Source organism: Schistocerca cancellata, chromosome 8, assembly GCF_023864275.1.
Source record: "Schistocerca cancellata isolate TAMUIC-IGC-003103 chromosome 8, iqSchCanc2.1, whole genome shotgun sequence".
Lineage (NCBI taxonomy): Eukaryota > Metazoa > Arthropoda > Insecta > Orthoptera > Acrididae > Schistocerca > Schistocerca cancellata.
In genome coordinates this window covers 41392419-41412242 of record NC_064633.1, presented here as the reverse complement: position 1 = coordinate 41412242, position 19824 = coordinate 41392419, and the positions used below count along the sequence as shown (strand labels likewise).

Below are 19824 nucleotides of genomic sequence, written 5' to 3'. Positions count from 1 at the left end.
TGAGTGCTAGCTGGGTGTAGCAGTTGCGTCTCAGTGACCATAACAGAAGGTACGAATTTTGCATTTAGGTTCTCCAGGGTATGCCAGAGGACACTTTCTTTGGATGACTCATCTTTTTGGACAAGTCAATATTTCATCTATTAGGTAAAGTAAATTGTCATAATGTAAGAATTTGGGGGACACAAAATTCTGGCGTCATTGTTGAACATGAGAGATTCACTGAACCCGAATGTGTTTTGTACCTTTTCTGTTCACGAAGTTTATAGACCTTTCTTTTTGCCAGAGGAAGCTGACAGGAATGTCATATCTGGACATGTTGCCCAATTGGTTGTTTTCTGAATGTCACGAACATTCCAATGTTTCCATTTTTATGCACGATGGCACCATGTCTCACTTTCACCTTGAGATACAGTGTTATCTGAACACCACCATTCCAAAACTTTAGATTGGAGGAGGTTGACAACAAGATCTTGTTAATTGCTTTTGGCCACCCAGGTCACAAGCCTTCACACTTTGTAGATTTTTTTCTGTGGAGGGGGGGGGGGGGGGGGTGCAGGGGTACATAAAAGACACTCTTTGTCCCACCAATTTCAACTACACATGGGGACCCTATGAAGTTACCCTCACTGATTTGATTCATATTGACAGAATGTGCAGGGCATGACTATGACTGCAACATATGCAAACAGGAAGATGCAAGTCTCAGCCATGTTCGAGAAAATAAAGTTTGAAAAATTTAAGTTTCTTTACGTATTCTTTATGGTCACTAGTACTCAATAAGTCCGAAGTGGATGGAATATTCCTGCCTGCACTTTTTTTGTAATTATTATGACTGTGCAAACTGTCATTATTCAATGATTCATTTATTATTTTCATAATCTTTATCCTGAGAAAAAAATGTTCGTAATGAGATTGGAAAAAAATGAATGTACAAGAACTTTCAATCAAGTAGTGTAGTCATTTTATTTGTATTATTTTACCTATGTGTGGGGCAAGTGTAAAGTGTGACCAGTGGAGCACTGTACAGATCAGGATGGTACTGATCATAGAAACATGAGAAACAATAATTATTGCAATGTATAGCACTTGTAATGAACGCTGAATCTTTGCATGCATGTTGTTTTTTCAGTTTGCCTATTGCAAAATAAACTTGGGTTACTCATACAATGTAGGCTTTCATGGCCAGCATCTTCTTCAGTTAAAACTTCTAGGCTGAGAGGCCGTGGTTGATGTATAAAACTGCTTCCTGACTTTTGTCTCCACTAAGCTTAATGGGCTTCGCATTTATAAAAGGCACCACCATATGTCACATGACACTGGCTGTGTGACTCTCTGTGGATAGCATTGCTATTAAAAGTAATAGACTGTTATTCTGTTGGCGTAAAGTCAATATCTGTATTTTGTCCAACTTCAGACCTTCTTCTTTTCTGTTAAAATCATTATGTTGTTTATAACTTTCTATTGCTTTTCTATACATGCATGCATGATAATGTATATAATTTCGTGGTTCCCATCTCGAGAAACATGTTCTGTTATGGGATATTTTTCGATATGCCCAAGATGAAAGTTCTTTTTGTGTTTGCCTATGCATTTATTGACACCTCTTTTCATAGTTCCAGTATACAATTGTCTGCAATTGCATGGTATTATATATATCCCAGGTATTGCTAGGGGTTGTCGTGGATCTTCAGTCATTCTTAAATATCCATTAATCTTCTTGGTATTCTAAAGGTTATTTTGACACCACATTTGACCGAAACTTTCCCTATGCAATCCATAATTTTATTAATGAAAAGGGGAAAAACTTTTCCAGGTGGCAGCCCTTATTGCTCAGTACTTCTGGCTTCCTCTCTTCTTTGATGGACTGCTCGATCAATCTCCTTACTAGCATACCCATATTTCTTGAAAGCTGACAATAAGTGATTTAATTCATCTTGCAAATATGGCTCACAGATTTTGCTGGCTCTATCCACCAACATTTTAATGACAACTCATTTTTGTCTAAGATGACGTTTGATTCCTTTTGAATGTATCGATCAGTGTGTGTCCATTCTGTATACCTTATGGCCCAGAGTTCCATCCACCTGTTTGATTACAGATACATCCAGAAAATTAACTTGACCATTGCTCTCTTTCTCCATCTTAAACTGTATATTTGGCTTAATATCATTAAGATGCACCAAGATGATGTCCAGCTCCTCCTCATCATGAGTCCATAATACAAATGTATTGTCCACATAACAGTATGCCACTTAGCTGGTCTTTTACTGGTTGTCTGCAGTGCCTGCTGTTCAAAGAACTTCATAAATAACTTGGGAACAGCTGCACTAAGAGGGCTATCCATAGCCACCCTATTAATTTGTCCATAAAATTAATTGTTGTACTGGAAATAAGTTATGGTAAAGCAGTCGGAAAAAATCTGCGATGTATGAAGCAGCTTTGTTTACAGGAAACATAGTAAACTGGGATGCTACATTGAACCTGACAAGAATATCACTTGGGCTGACACTTTCCTTCAGTTTTTCAGTGAAATGGGCAGTGTTTTTAATGTAGTCAATTCTACCAGTATACAGCTACATCAAAGAGATGAGATATCGAGCCACCTCATGGGTGGAAGATACTGTGGCACTCACAGTTAGTCTGAGAGGAACCTTTGGCTTATGCACCTTTGGCAGTTCATACAGTCTGTGTGGATAAGCTTCCATTCTGCAGATTTGTTTTTTATCATCTGATGAAAAAGAAGACTGTTTTACCAGTTGATTGGTGGTTCTCAAAACTTTCATTGTAAGATCCTTCCTGAGCTTTTTATAAGCAGTGGGATACAAAAGGTCACTAATCTTCTTGTGGTAATCTTCGCTATTCATCAAAACTATGGCATTATCCTTGGTGCTGTAAGTACATTCATGCTCTTAGCCGAATTGCCCTACCTCACCACCTTCTTTTCCACTAGACACACATTACTATTATGTGACATTTTTTTTGCATAATATCCTGTCTGTCTCTGTCTTAATTTCACCGTGTATTGTAGTGATAAGATGGATTCCTGCCTCCACATTTGTTATAATGTCCTCCGTGGGAACCTTTAGTGGCATTACTGCAAAATTACTGTTGGGATTGCGGGAGGACAGCGTAGGTTATCTTCAATCAGAAAGATTACCAACAATTAGTAATAAAATAATATTTATTAAGTATGAAGAAATACTCAACTTAAATGATACTACTTCTTGTGAAATGTCCAGTACATATAGGCATTTGAAGTTATTACCAGACCTTTCAAATATTAAAGTCCTGCCACTGTGGCTCTGAGTGATGCCTAAGCAGAGTCCAAAGCTGGCCTACGGAGCCTAAGTCTTGGAGACAACTGACAGACACTGCAGCTTGTAGACTTGGCGGTAACTGGAGACTGTACACGACTTGGCGTACTGGAGAGAACTGTCCCCCATAGCTCAGTGCTTTAGTATTTAACGAGATATTGACCAGTTGCTAACCACGCGTTTGATACCCACAGGTTAGCAACTGTGGCCCCTGGTGGACCTCAATGTAGTTTGTACTGCCAACCCATACAACTGCTACACTACAAATGTTTTGAGCTCAGCTTATGAATTGTGGTGCAATACTATCTGGAGTGCAAGATCTGTCACTACAAGTACCTCCATGCCTCAGAACTGAACTTTCTTCTTCAGTTAATTCTCTCCCAGACAAGTTAATAACCATTCAAGAAGTCACAGCAACTGATGTTTCACATCTGCCTTTCTGCAAGCCATCAAACTTATTCTTCTGCCTATTAGTTGACAGTTCTGCATTGAGTTCTACAGTCCTGAATGTTAGATCATCCACCTTGTTGTAGTCGCAACACTACATTACACTGCTGATATACAGAATATGTAGACGGGGATACAACAGCATACTGCTAGTTGCCACCAGTTCTCATCGCATCTGGTGGATCTGCTCCTATAGCATCACTAGTTCCATGCGGTTGTAAATAAAGTTCACTTGTGCCAAGTGAAACATTCTCCTCACCTTCAGAAATTTTCAAAACGTTGCAGTATTCCAGCAGCATAACAGGAAAATGAGGTACACAGTTGTTGAGCTTTTTTTTCTTGTGCAGTCCCTCCAGCTGCAAACCCAAAATTGACATATCCACTCTGCAGAGGCTGTACTGAACATTGAGGGTTTAATGCATCTTATTAAATTTAACCACTGTTTAAAGCTATTTTTCCACACCAAGGGTGCCAAGCGTAACAAATATTAGGGTCGATGGCAAAATGTAGTCTCACAGTAAACACAGATTTGACCTCTGCAAGCTACACAGTGGGTTACAGTAAATGAAACTTCCCACCTTAAAAATGTGCCAGGATTATGAAACATGGTGGATTTTAGCTAGAAATATCCACAATCACTTTCCGTAGCACAATTGGCAGCAAGTTGCTTACCTCATATCTTCTAAATACATCATCCTGCTTGGTTTCTTCTCCTTTGGTCACAAGCTCTAACACTTGTGCCATAAACAGTCCATAATAATGTGACAAGTGCATAGGTTTAGATGCAAAGCATAATAATAATTTAACATGTTAAGATGCCAAATAATTTTGTTTTATTTCGTTAATTTTAAAATTAGTAAAATTATTTCTATAGCCAGTCTGTCACTAATATTCATAACATGACTCACAGTCATTAATCATTATTTTCAGAGAACTGCAGATGTCACAAAAACACTTCATACAATCTCGGAATCAACATGAGATTGCACAAATATGTTTTCCGGGGTAGCTTTAACAGTTGATTCTGTTTTTATACTGAGTTGCATTTCACACACCAAATCATGTGTTGCCACCTCAAAAACTGATTCTAGACTTTCTGGGATTAACATAACATCGCACAAGTAAATCATCCGAGGCAATTTTTTAACAAACTGTTCCGCCTTTACATGAGATCAGATTTTATACACAGATTCATGTATTACCCACTCAGAAACTGATCATAGACTGGTAGTGAGCTATCTAAGCAGTTCGGCACCTGCCCTCTCAGGACATTCTTGTAATTGGCCCATTCTTTCCATGAATAAGTACTGACAGTAACTAGAAACTGTAACCCTCATTTTCTCAGGAACTGAGTAATATTGAAATTATTATTAACAAGTAGTCGGTGCAAGTAATGTCATTAGCACAGTTGTAACTGCATATTAACATTTAAAAAATAAATATAAATAATAAAAGATTCACTACTTGTTGTCGAGCATTGCAGGTGAATTCACTCTCTCTCTTTCTGCTCCAGTATGATACTGCTCTTGCTTGCCCAGCCATTCTTTCGCTATGTGATCACCTGGCAAGTTGGTTGATGAGTCTGCTTTGTGATCCTACATACTCGCTAGCCTCCTGTAACAAAATCTTCCTATACTGTGCATTAAAACGAAGCAACAAAAATGTAATAAACATGGGAAGAGATGTGGCATAAATGCCACAGGTTTTCATAGCCAGTTTTGTTTTCAGTTAAAGATTTCAGGCTGAGAGTCCGTGGTAGATGTACAAAAGTGCTTTTTGATATTTCGTCTCCAACTATGGAACCTCCCCAGGGGGGGGGGCTTACAGTTCTTTTGTGAGTTTGTGTGTGGCGCCCTGCCCTCCCTCCCTATCCTCGCATCTTCCTCCCTAGCATCTACAGTGTGGATTCCTCTCCCCCTTCCCTTCTCCTCTCCCTTCCCTGCTGTAGACCCCTTCCACCCTGCTACGTCACCAGCACATGTAACCAGTCCATGTGGTGGGGCTGGGATCACACTACTGATACCTGAAATGTTCCCTCCCCATGTATGCCAAGGAGTGGTTGCAATCTTCCTGGAGCATCGGAACTCCCAGCAATGGCCAGACAGCCCTTGCTGTGGCTGGGTGGCACCCATGGGCAGAGCCCCCAGTTGGTGATATCAGGGCGGATGCTTGGCACATGAAGTGTATCAAGCTGCAAAAATCTGGCCGTTCTCAAACAGCCATCTCTTCAAATGGTGAAGGCGCATTGAATGCTGCTCTGTATGACCTGACAACCCTCTCTTCCCTGGCTATACCATGGGAGGCGAGCCAGGCTCACTGTCTTGGTATGAAACCTTTTCCCCATTACCTCATCTGTACTAGGACAGAAGGCGACACATTTACTGCCACAAAGCCATTGTTTTTCGTGGAAAATGTCAAGGACAAGTTTGGTGAAGTGGAGTCTCTTAGTAAGATGCAATCAGACTCCATGCTGATCAAAGCTGCTTCTGCTACCCACAGCCCTTCATACCTGTGATCGTCTTGGCAATGTTCCACAGTCTATTACTTCTCACCGATCTCTGAATATGGTCTATGGAGTGATTTTTCATACGGACCTCATCCTGCAAACTGATGAGGAACTCCGGGCTAATCTGGAGTGGCGTGGTGTAATTTTGTTTGACGTGTGCAGAAGGGTCACAGAGACAACAGCTCCGATACTGGCGCCTTCATTCTGGCTTTTGAGGAGGATACCCTCCCAGAGAAGGTCAAGGTTATGTGCTACAGATGTGACTTGAAGCTGTACGTCCCTCCACCTATGCGGTATGAGAGACTCCGTCCATTGTCACTATCTTCGACTTTCGTCTTTGTTACTTCATTTCCTCCTCCTACCTCTTCCTTACCCCAGCCTCATCCCGATCCCTCCTCCCCGTCCCTCCTCCCCTCTCCCCCTCCCCCCACCCCCCTCCCCCCTCCCCTGCAGCTCCCACAACCTCCCATCCGGGAGCTGCTCCCCCTCCCTGGCCAAAGAAGTGCCCCCTTCTTCAGCACCTGCTGGTGATCGGGGTCCCTCCTGGGACCCCTCACCCTGCCATCTCTCAGGTCGGAAGACTCCTACCACCACTCGGCCACGAGATGCACCGACTGTGTGCCCCAAGTTCACCCGCTCTCTTTTGGTCCCAGATCTTGCAGATGAATGTACTCCCTCTGTGCCCTGCCCTCCTCCACCTCTGAAAGAGAAGAAAAAGAAACATAAATCCCGTGACAAGGCACCCCCAGTGCCTCCCGGAGGTGCCATCTCCCCCCTCGCAACTTGAGTCTGATATTTTATTTGTGGATGTCACCCCATCCTTGATGATGACGACTACTGATCTAGTGACATAACCTCCTCTCAGCTTCTTTACGTCTAACTTGGACTCTCGCAACATGATCATCCAGTGGAATTGCAATCAATGACTTGTTCTTCAAGAAACACATTTCCATTATGACCCCTCTCCAACATTTTGTGGTTATCGGGCATTCTGTTGGAACCGTGCCAGCCCCAGGTTAGAATCTGGTGGGGTCTGCACTTCGATTCGCTCCGATGTCATTAGTGACTGGATACCCCTATGTAACAACTTGGAAGCAATAGTGGTTTGAGTGCAAACAGCTCTGGCAATCACCATGTGCAATGTCTACCTCCCTCCAGGTGGACCACTTCCTTTCCCTGAACTGTCTATCTTAATCCAGCAACACTTGCCCCATTCTCCTCCTTGGGGACTTCAATGCCTATCACCCACTGCAGGGACAATGTCACTTCAATGGGTAGGGGTCTCGTAAATGACCAACTTATCACGTACTTAAATTTGTGTGTCCTCAATGATGGTTCCCCTACCCACTTCATTGCTGCTCATGGCACCTTCTCTGCTATCGATCTCACAATCTCCTCCCCTTCCCTCGTGACTTCCTTACATTGGTCGTCCCATGTTGACCTTTGCGACAAGTGACCACTTTCCTGTGAGCCTGTGTTCCCCTGCTGCCACCATGTTGGGTATTCTGCAGTGCCAATTGGCCTTCATATATATCTACTGTGCACTATGATACCTCCCTCTTGAATTCCATTGATGTAGTCGTATGATGCATATCTGCCAGTATTCTTCATGCTGCTGGCACTGCTGTTCCCTGATCCACAGGTCCCCCTCATCGTTGACCGGTAACATGGTGGACAAAGGATGTCGCCGTCACTGTCAAGGACCGCCGACTGGTGCTGCAGTGATTTCAGCGACACCATTCACAGACCAACCTCCTCGCTTTGAAGCATCTCCGTGCTAAGGCTCGTTACCTTATTAAGCAGAGTAAAAAGGAATGCTGGGAGCACTACGTTTCCTCTCTGGGATGTATGCCTCTTTATTGCAGGTTTGCTCCAAGCTCTGCAACAGTGAACTGTCCAGGGTCTTAACCTCCAAGGTGCTCTGTGCACTGACCCATTGGTCCTCACAGAACACCTCATGGCACACTTTGCGATGGCATCGGCGTCATCTTCCTATCCTGCTCCCTTTCTCCGGCAGAAACGCAGAATTTCCTGCACCGTGCTGAGCCTTATAATGCAGCCTTCAATGAATGGTAATTGTTGCAGTTGCTCACCTGTTCCTGAGACACGGCCCCGTCCACAAACAGATGAACCAACACTTGGATATTCCCCAGAGACAACATCTCCTCAGGGTCTTCAACCGCATTTGGCTCGTGGGTGCTTTTCCGTCACAGTGGTGAGACACTGTAGTTCACCAGAGGGAACATCTCCTCAGGGTCTTCAACTGCATTTGGCTCCCGGGTGCTTTTCCGTTACAATGGGGAGACAGTCTAGTTATCTCCATCCTTAAGCCCAGGAAGAACCCAACGTCTCTCGACAGCTATCTCTCAATTAGCCTGACGAATGTACTTTGTAAACTGCTCAAGAGGATGGTAAGCTTCAGATTATGTTTGGTACTCAAACCTCAGGGCCTTTTGTCCCCATATTGATGTGGCTTCTGGGCAGAACACTCTCCAACTGGTCATTTACTCAGATTGGAATCAGCCATGTGACAGGCCTTTACTCTTTGCTGGCACCTTGTCACTGTTTTCTTTGACATACATAAGGCATACAACATGGCTTGGCACCATCACATTTTAGTTACTCTCCATGACTGGGGCTTCTGTGGTCCCCTTCTGATTTTTATCTGCAAGTTTTCCTCTCACCGGCTCTTCTGGATTCGAGTCGGCACTTCACTCAGCACCCCTCAGATTCAGGAGACCGGTATCCCACAGGGTTCTGTGATAAGTGTCACACTCTTCCTCATTGCCACCAATGGGCTCGTGACCTCTGTTGGACCTCTGGTTATCACAGTGCGTACGTCGATGATTTTTGCATCTGGTGCAGCTCCCACTCGGTAGCATCTGCTGAGCACCAGCTTCGAGGTGCCATCCGATGGGCAGCTGCATGGGCCATCTGCTGTGGATTCCAGTTTTCTCCCTCCGAAATGCAGGTTATGCATTTTTGTCATTGACCCACAGTACACCCTGATGCACAGCTTTATTTAGGTGACCAGTTCCTCAATGCTATAGCACAGTCCCGTTTCTTGGGACTTATTTTTGGTAACAAGCTGAAATGGTTGCCCCACATTCGCCACCTAAAGACTACATGTATGCGGAAGCTTAATTCTCTCCATCTCCTAGCCCACACATCTTGGGGTGCAGACCGTTCCACACTTCTCCATCTTTACTGTGCTCTGGTTTTGTCCAGACTAAATTATAGCAGTCAGGTTTATGGCTCAACCGCTCCTTCCACTTTGAAACTGCTTGACCCTGCCCATCATTGCAGGCTGCATCTGGCTATTGGTGCCTTTCGCATTAGTCCTGTTGATAGTCTCTTCAAAGAAGCGGGGATTCCCTCTCCACACACATGAAGGAGCCAACTCCTTGTTTCTTATGCAATCACCATTCGCCAATACCCTGATCATCCTGTGTACCCTGTAATCTTTGCCAACGAGGGATGTGTCCCTCCTAACACCCACCCTTGGGTGGGATTGCTGGTTGGCATGCGTCTCACTTCCCTCTCTCAGGATCTCCATCTCCACTCACTGGTCTGCACCTTGTATCTTTCCTCCCATACCTCCCCATGGATGGTGCCTAGACCATGGACTAGGTCCGATCTGTTCCAGGGTCCTAAGATTTCTGTCACTCCTATGATAGTTTTCCGGCGCCTTGTATGTGTCATCCTTGCAGAGTTCCAGGCTGCCACCACATTTTACACTGACGGTTCTGTGACAATCGATAAAGTGGGGTATGCTTTCATGTCTCCTACTGGCTTTGAACACCATTTATTGCTGGGATCATGTAGTGTGTTCACAGCAGAGCTTCTAGCCATTCACAGGGCCCCCTCCTCCTTGTTTCTCAGGCCTCCCACCACAGTGTTTTAATTTGTTCAGTCTCCGTGAACAGCGAGCAGGCTATCGGCCGATGCTACTTTTGTCATCCTTCGGTCTCTTCTATCCGTGACCTTCTCTCTGCCCTTGAGCGCTCCGCCTGTTCAGTCGTCTTTCTCTGGGTCCCAAGTCTTGTGGGCATCCCAGGGAATGAACTGGCTGACTGTTTGGCTAGAGAAGCAGATACTTACCCCATCTCCTTTCACAATTCCAGCTGCGGATACGCAGATCTACACCAAATCTCTCTTTTCCCAAAAGTGGAATGACATCTGGAGCGCTACTGCTCATAGTAATAAACTCCGCACAATCGAGGAGTATACTGCAGTTTGGTGCTCTTCCTTCCACTCCTCTTGGAAGGAGTCCACATTGGTCATACCCAGCTCACCCATTGTTGTTTCCTCCTACATTACGACCCACCCCCACAATGTGGTTGTGGAGCCAGACTGATATCATTTCACATATTGGTGGAATGTCCCCTTCTTTTGACCCTTCAAGTTAAGTATAGTCTTCCCGATTCCTTAAATTTAACATAAGCAGATGATCCATGGATGTTTGAACCGGTCCTCAGTTTCCTCTGTGAAAGTGGTTTTTATTTCCAGATACTTTACTCTTGGAGCAGAGGCTGGTTAGTTGTGGTTGGGACTTCTTTTAGTCTTTACGGTCTGTGACCCCATGACTGCCCCCCCCCCCCCCTTTTTTCCAGTTTTTAGATTTGGTCTCACCTTTTATGTCTTTACTGTGTGTGTTTAATGTTCATTATTTTATAATTTGACTCCTGTGACTGGATCCATCCACTTTTAGCGGACTCTCTTTCTTCTGTGACTAACTTTGGAATTGTGGGACTGATGACCTTGCCGTTTGGTCCCATAACCCCTCTCAATTAATTAATTAATTAATTAATCAATCCAACTGTGGCAGAGATCTTCAGAGGTACAACAGCTACTGCCACTAATAGAAGAGGAGGAGGTTTAAGTTAGATAAAATATAGATGCTGACTTCATGCCAACAGAATGACAGTTTATTATTTTTGTTCAAAAATAATGATGCTGTCACTCGGTTGGCATCACATGACATATGGTGACGCCCTCAATTTGCTCTATAAATGTGAGAGCCCTCTCAAGCCTTAGTGGCAGTAGCTGTTTTACCTCAATGATGTCTCCCGCAATTGGAGGCAAAACATCAGGAAGCTGTTTTATACATTGACCACGGCCTCTCAGCCTGGAACTATTAACTGAATAAACGAGTTTCATTAATAACTGGTGCTTGGACATCATGCAGTTTCACTTCATATGATTCATATCTGTTGCTGGAATATTGTGGGTATGAAATTTAAAAAAAGAAGAAAAGAATACCAGAAACAAGATTCAATCAACAGACCTCATGTTTATGAAACTAAATGCCTACTCGCTCAGCTGCAGAATCCTTTATTACTAGTGATCATACAAAACATGTGTAAAATGTTCAAATTCAGTTTTCTCCAAAATGGTTTAGAACTGCATCCTGCTATTTACGTATTGCTGGAAAGCAATGAAAATCTCATACCTCGAGTTTTTAAATTTTTGCAGGAGGGGGTGGTGGCAGGAAGGACACCCGGCCACCCTCTGCCAAATCAGTAGTAACATGGCCAACCCCATGTCATGTGGTACCAAGGCTCCAAGAAAGAAAGAAAAAGAAAAGTGGTTTCTTATAAAATAATATGAAGTGATACAGATAAGGTTGCTACATGTGTAGCTACTGTATGTAGTAGAATCCTAGTTGTTGACAGATTAGAGAAAGCCTTGCACGTTCACATCTCTTTTTGATAATGGAGCTACTGGTTACTGGACTTAAGAGGTTATCTCAGACAGATGGAGTCAAAAGATTTTCTTTGCCTCTCATTGATATGTTGAAGTCCTAGTTGTGCCCTACACAGCCTGTCAATATGAAGCAAATCAGAGTGGGGGAAGTTCATACAGTCCCTTCATTAGAAACTGTTGTGTACATAGTTCCGCGTAGTCAGCGCGTACACAACTTTTCCACTAGAGCACGCCCCGCTAAGCACAACAGTGCAGGTGCAGCACTTGTCCGTCTCCGCACTATGAGATGGCGCTGCCTTAGAGACAGACAAAATTCTGCTTCCGCCGATCCACTTATTAATATGTAACGCAGCCAGTGAGATTGCTGCTAACGTAGAACCTTTCCTCCTCGCGGATCCCACTCGCGCAGTGATACCTGAATGCGCGAGGTATTATAATGAGTATACAGACCTCCGATTAGTCTGCCTGCATCTGCCTGCATCTGCCTGCACGTGTACATTAGTCTGTACCACTCTATAGTCCAGTTTCAGTCTGCACCTAATAAGATTACCATATTCCTGTACATAACCATGAAGATAAATGAATAGACACTTTGTCAAGTATCAGAGATATGTGAGAATAAGATTAACGTACCAAGACCAAAGGAACTTCATATTGTCAGTTGTAAACAGCATCCAGAATCAAGTTACGTAATGTCTATGCTTTTTATTATTTTAATAAATGTGTGTGAAAATTAATCAAGTTCTGTTTAAAGTTGGTCACTGTCAATCTGCTACTCTAAGTGTGCAAGTGGCATTTCTATCGTCTGACCTAACGGCAGAAGATAAACACGCCACGATAAGACCACGAGACATATTGCTGACACTCGCCTACTTCGTTAGAGCGACAAGTCAAATAATCTGATGGTGTGTGTACCGAAGGTCTTACAGTACGCACACCAAAGAAACTGAATTGTTGAAGCTGTTGAAACAGTAAATCGGGACCTGTTGATTCAGGTTTGCAATGGAATGGATTACCATTTCATTGTTCCTCAATCTACATATGGTGCTCATGTAGAGTGTATAGCATAGTGTCTGTGCAAACATAAAACTTTGAACCTTCTTCTATTCAACGACATGCACAATCTGTTTATCTTTCATAGTTTCTCTATAACAAACAACTGAAATCTGTTCTTTCATTTGAATCACCCTGTATAAGTTAATTGTCCCCAGAGCTTTAGACTGTTTCTCTCATTTTCCCTTTCGTAGATCATGATGGAAACTACTGTTACTAGTTGTGGTTCTCAGTCTTGTATGCTAAAACAAAATGCATGTTGCTTGCAAGAATAAACGTTGACATTTCCTTAAGTAATAAGAGTGAAATGGAATGTGACAGTTGGCTGCAAAATTCATCAAATCAAGTCTTCAGGAGATGGAAACAAGAAATAATGGTTGCAAAGTGAAACTGGAATAATTATGACTGTCTACTAATCAGCAACCTGATGTGAATGTCATGTATTGTAACTTACTTGGTATGTAGATTTTGCTCTGAATAATACACTTTGACTGATCAGTGGGTACACAGTTTGACATTTATTGCATCTGCATGTGAACTGTGGAATATCTCCCAGCATATAGACAGACCAAAGGCTGCAAGTGGTTAAGATGTACTTATTGTATGAGATGCCTGGTGTTGAAAACTGAAGACTAGTATTGTTTCCTTCAGTCAGTCATAATTCTCAGTAACATCTAGCAAAATACTGGATGCTACTAACTCATTACATTGCAGTCCACATATAGACAAAGGTTGCTCATTAGGAGCTAAGCTTTAAACAATTCGCCTGACATGATGTTGTAGTGTATTGTCCAAGAAAACAATTACAAGAAACTGTTCCTTTGTAACTATTTAGAATAAGCAGTAAGTATTATGTTAGTATTGTGGCTCAGAAATAATGTAACAGTTAAATGGGTGTCTTAATTTCATATTTAGTGCACTGTTTGCATGATGTTTATCAAAATGATGCTGCACATGGACTAACATATGCTGAATTATGCTGTTGGTCCATAAACAATGCTGCCATTGTCCAAATTGGATAAAATGAGTGCTTTATAAAAGTTTAACAAAACCTTTTGAAGCACAACTCAGGAACCTGTTACCAAGGAAATAGTGTACAGTGTTCCTACTTGCAGGAAGTCATGAGTGAAGTCATGAGTTGCCTTATATATGGTAACCATGTAAGTTCGTTATCAAGAAGTAGTCCTACAAAATGGTACTGGTCCACTACTTCATGCATTTTGGAGAAATAGTTATAGACAGGGATGGGCAGACCATAATCTACAAAACTGCATGATGCTTGTTTTAGTTGATGAGAAATTGTATTCATGGTTTTGCAGCCTTTTCTTATGTTCTATATAGCTGTCTGTAGTTGATGTTAGGCTGGACACTGAGTCACATTGGCATTCCAGGTAGTGAGTTGACTGACAAACTAGCCAAAGAAGCAAAGGGAATTTAAACACTGAAACTGCTGTCTGAAGGACTCGCATTAGGTACCACATTCTGAAGAAATGTGAAGACAAATGGCAATATAGTACACAATTCAATAAACTATAGTTGAGATGGCGTAAGAAGATCCTTGACAGCTTTATGCAATGTTACCACTTTCAGCTGTGGAGTGCCAACAGCTGCTGGCGAAATCAATAGCTGTCTATAGAGCTGTGACAACACTGAGGCGTTGTCACAAACAAACAAAATCACGTTACTGTGCCTGATTGAAGTAGGCATACAAAGCTACTACACCCAGCCTCTGTGACTATCAGGTATTAATTTATGCCGACTCAACTATAAAGATCATCAAACACTGTCTTAGACCACCTTGGCAGTGGACATACCAAAATAACTAATGAATTTCTACTAAGCCAAGCAGCATCCCCACAATGCATCTGTATAGAAACACTGATTTACCATATCCTCAAAATTTGTACAGTTACCAAAGACCTGTGATGTCAAATAGACTTAGGACACTGTCTGTCAGAGATTATAGCAGATGATGAAACAGCTGTAAGCTGTGTGCTACGCTCCTAAAAAAGTGTGGATATTACAGCAAGATTTAGAGGCAACATCATTGTATGTTGGTCTAAGGGTGGAGGGAGGCTGGACTTCTCCCCACTGGTTTAGCCCCGAGGCTCCACCCAGTCTGTTCTTCTCATGAGAACCTGCCATGGGTGACAAACCATCTCTATTTTTATTTCTGAATACAATAGAATAGCTTCATATACTTGTTTGCCATTTTAACTTTTACCATGTGAACTTAATTTTATTTTTGACAGCTGAATTTTTGTAGGGTAGTTACTCATTCATGTACCTAGTGCAAGATATATGATACTCTTATTGCTATTAAACAAAGAGAGGGAAAAGAAGGCTTGTACCTACATCTTCAGATGCCATGAGAGGATCAAGGGGCTAATAATCACATAGTTGAGTCCTTTTATATTTACAAACATCTCTTCCCCCTCCCCCTCCCCCATGCAGTTAATGCACACTCTTCTGTACACAGTGTCGTTGACTATAAACTATTATACAGTATGTTTCAAAATTCCAGCTAGAGATTAAAAGCATTTGTACGGTGTTCTGAAGAGATAATCATTTTGTGTATAAAGGTGTAATGTGTCCATGTCATACACCAGAAATCAGTAACTCCCACATGGGCGAAGGGGAGACTGTAAGTTACTGTAACTGGTAATTTTTAAATATGTAACCAATTAATGTGTTAACAATGCCCCATGCTAACCACTATGATAGAACCAGAACAGGAAGCAGACCGCCTGTGGAAAACACAACCCCCACCCCACCCCATCCAACATGCGCGCACACATGAGACAGAGAGAGAGAGAGAGAGAGAGAGAGAGAGAGAGAGAGAGAGAGAGAGAGAGAGAGAGAGAGGGGGGAGAGAGAGAGAGAGAGAGAGAGAGAGCGGGGGGGGGGGGGGGGGAAGTGAATACTGTGGATTGTGTTTGCCTTAGCACCTATTTATGCCTTACCACATTAATTAATTGATTACAAAATGTAAATACTGCTGTCCCCAACTGATGTGGAAGAGTGGAAAGCATTGTTTCACATTAATCATATCTGTGTAGTTAATACTGTGTGTTGTAAAGGGATACAAACCAGGATCTCTTCCTTTTATGGAAAATATGCTGGCAGTTGAAATATCACAACACACAAAGACCATCTCAAAGCTCCTCACCTAGGTGACTCGCTGCTAAGTCTGGAAGGGGAATCGAGCAGCTGTTGACAGACTGAAGCTTCCAATTGACCTGTCAGGCATGGCTGAATGGCTTAATTGGTAGCACACTGCCTGCTAAAGGTAGAGATTCAGGTTCATCTTCCAGTCTGGCAAATAGGTTTAATTTGTCACATATCACCCTTGCACCATATATTCTACTTTGCGTAAAAGGTTTTTTTCCCGTTATTTTAAATATTTGTGCCAGAGGTTTGGAAGCTGTTCTTCCCCGGCATGGCTAAATATTTGAATCATTGCTTACATAGTTTCCTTGTACATATTCTTAGTGTTTGGAAGGGGATTTTAGAAACATTGTGTATATTTTTTCATTGTATTGATTGTTCCAGTGTACTGTGGTTTTAGCTATTCATTTTGAGATGGACATTATCTTAAACATGAAAACTACTTCTTTACTTTAAATGCGAGAGATAATAGATTATTTATAATTTGCTTGACAAAAATTTTTTAATTTTGTGTCATTTGACCAATTTTAAATGGATATATCCAATAAAAGTTCCTTTGTTGTTATTTTTGTAGATGTGATTTACATTGGAACCATCCAGTCACAGCATCTTGAAGTTGGAAAACTGATGTTGAATAATGGAAAGCCTATACTCTGTGAAAAGCCATTGACTTTGAACTTAAAAGAAACAACTGAGTTGATATCATTAGCAAAGCGGAAAGGATTATTTATGATGGAAGCAGTCTGGTCTCGTTTCTTCCCTGCATATAGCATGCTGAAGAAAGAAATAGAATCAGGTAGCATAGGTGAAGTCATTCAAGTGATGGCAAATTTTGGCTTTCCTATAGAAGACTTGGAGCGTATAAGGTAGATACAGAACTTTACTTTACCCATTGTAATTAAATCATATGCTTTAATTAGTCTCTGATAACATCTTTTATTCTTTGTATAAGGCTTATGTTTCTAGGGATGGCAGCTTCTGTGCTACCATTAGTTGCTTAGATTTGGGATAAAGCATGGAATAGTTAAACATTCATGCAAGTTTCATACCAGCTGTTTCTAATTTGGGTTGAAGACATTGTTGGCATTCAGCCATTCTGGATAAGACACTCCCATGCCTTTTCATCTCTGTGAGGTATTTAATTTTTGCTTATTACCCTTACTTGGAAGGCCTTCTCTATTTGCCATCAGAGTATAGCCTCTAAAGCAGATAGAGGCTTCCAAGAGAAAAACGCACATGAGGGGAAAGTAAATAAACAAATATGATACACAAAAAATTGAGAAAATGAAGGCAAAAAGTATAAACAGGGGAAAAGAAACTGTGTATTATAGAGAGATGTGGGAAAACCCAGGTAATCACTACTTCAAAACTTCCTGTATGGGAACTTGGTTATTAGCACATACTTCTTCCCAATAACTACCTTGGTCCAGGTTAAACAAAGCTTTACTATAGCCGTCTGTCTTGATGTCACAGCCTCAGTCCTTTCTGCCATGTTCCTGTCATTATTTTCCCACTGTTTTGCATTTATGCATTTGATTCACCCATCCTCCATATGCTGAGTCTTCTAGTGTCATATTTTGTCTTTTATTGAGAATCTCCTCCAGTGTCAATTTTTGATTATAGTGTGAAGTTTCTTTAGTTATCCATTCTTCTTTTCCAGCTTGCAGTCTATTGTGTTTGACTTGTTAATTGTTCCCACTGCCATTTTTTTACTTTAGAGTGGTGATCTTGTCTGTTGGTGTCATTTTATTGCCGATTCCACTCTTGTCTTGTCTTACAGTACCTCCCATGTGACTTGAAGACCTACACAACTTACCTCAATTGATTGTGAACAATACCATTTACTCCTAGTTTAATTACATAAGGCCACAACTCAAATTGCCAGGGTGCCGTGAAAAACATTCATAGCAATAATTTAAATTTTGGCAAGTTTGCAGCAATATAACTGTTATGTCAGTGCATTTAAATCCAGTCGCCCTGCTGTCCATCGCTTGTGTTAATACCAACCTTTAACTTGCCCCAGTACTCTTGTTTTGTTTATTACTGCACAACAGGCATAACATTTATTTTCATTGAAAAGTTCTCCACTTGTTCTAGGGCACAGGATTAACAATGTTGAACTTTGGTAACATACTTCGTAACAGAACTAGTTCAAATTTACCTTTCATATTCAGTTTCACTTCTTCCTCTTCTTCCAATGATACAAACATACTCTACTGTTGTGCCAAAGAGTTAAAAGCTGCAAAATTGTTTGATATAGATACAGAGCTTTGAGTATATATAAAAAGTGTGTTTCTATTAGATGTGTCACGATTGAATCAATTGCAAATTTATATTGTTTTGGAAAAATAAATGAATTAAGTGTGTAGCTAAAATACATTTTATGGGAATACATGCGAGAGCTTCTGGAAAAAGAAAGTTAAGATGACTCACAACATACATGACATGGAATGCTCATGTGGCATGTGTTATTGATACCAGGAAAAAGTTGAATACGGGTGAATAAAACTACTACTATTGCTCCTACTCCTACTCCTACTGCTGCTGCTGCTGCTGCTGCTGCTGTAGTAAATGGCAGTAAAATTCAACAATATGTGAAAAGTGGACTTAGTTTTTTTTATTTTTAAAAAATATCAACCATTGTTTTAAGAAGATTAATATGGGACAACATACCAGCTCCATATGTTGTCGTATGTCAAAAATGTGACATTTTAATACAATGACATGACATAAAGTTTTTAATAAAGAGCAAATTCGAAAGGTTTTTTTTATTATTTTTGCTCCTGGCTTAAATTCTAAGATAAATTATATATTTTCTATGTTGTTTAAAATTCAGTTTATAGATAGTTAGAAATGAACAAAAATGCTGTTGTAACAACTAAAGTCTAGGGTAGAAACAGTAAACAAAACTTAGAAAGTCGGCTAGTCATGTGTAGCTGATTCACTGGCATGTAGGTGCATGTAACAGCACAGAGATTGCAGGTCTTCAAGCAACTCCCTTTTTCTAGTGTAATTGCAAACACGCACACAGCAGCCCAGAGCTGCCGTAACATTTACTGTACTGAAAGCAATTATAATCGCAATACAGAAGCAAAAATAATTTCATTATAGAGAAAAAACTAACATCATTTAAGATGTGTTATATGCATGCTCTAGTTAAAGTAAATGAACATGTTTACAAACATGGAACTCCTTAAAAGAAGGGGTGAGAAGAAAAGCCTAGGGAAGTCAGTTTTCAGAAGAAGAGTGTAACTTACTTGCTATCTGATGAGGCATGAGGGACTCCTGAATACAACAATACAATAATAGAGGGATTTGTTAGTTGAAAGAAATCTAAAGGAAGACCACAAGTAAGGCAGATAGACCAAATTTTGAAATATGTGGGATGTAGGGACGTACGGAGAAATGGAGGAAACTGGAAAGATGTGTAGAGTGGAGATCCGCTGCCAATCAGTCCTCGAATTAATCACTACATGGAAAGAAGATAGACTGTGCATCCCAATCTAGGGTTCAGAATGCAATTTTATATTCTTATGCAACAGGTTAAAATAAGGTTATGCGCAGGCATGAGACTGGAAATTGAATTCCCCAGGAATTCAGAAACTAAGTAAAGGAATATTTCAGTATACT

The 19824-nt window shown here is 41.4% G+C and overlaps 1 protein-coding gene across 2 annotated transcripts in view; it reads left to right on the top strand.

The window, feature by feature from the left end:
• The window catches only part of LOC126094535 (trans-1,2-dihydrobenzene-1,2-diol dehydrogenase-like), a 97105-nt gene that overhangs the window by 11582 nt on the left and 65699 nt on the right, over positions 1–19824 (top strand). For both annotated transcript variants that reach the window (XM_049908959.1, XM_049908961.1), the window contains exon 3: positions 16769–17060. In XM_049908959.1, the coding sequence (XP_049764916.1) occupies positions 16769–17060 (292 nt within the window). The remainder of the gene's footprint in view (positions 1–16768; positions 17061–19824) is intronic.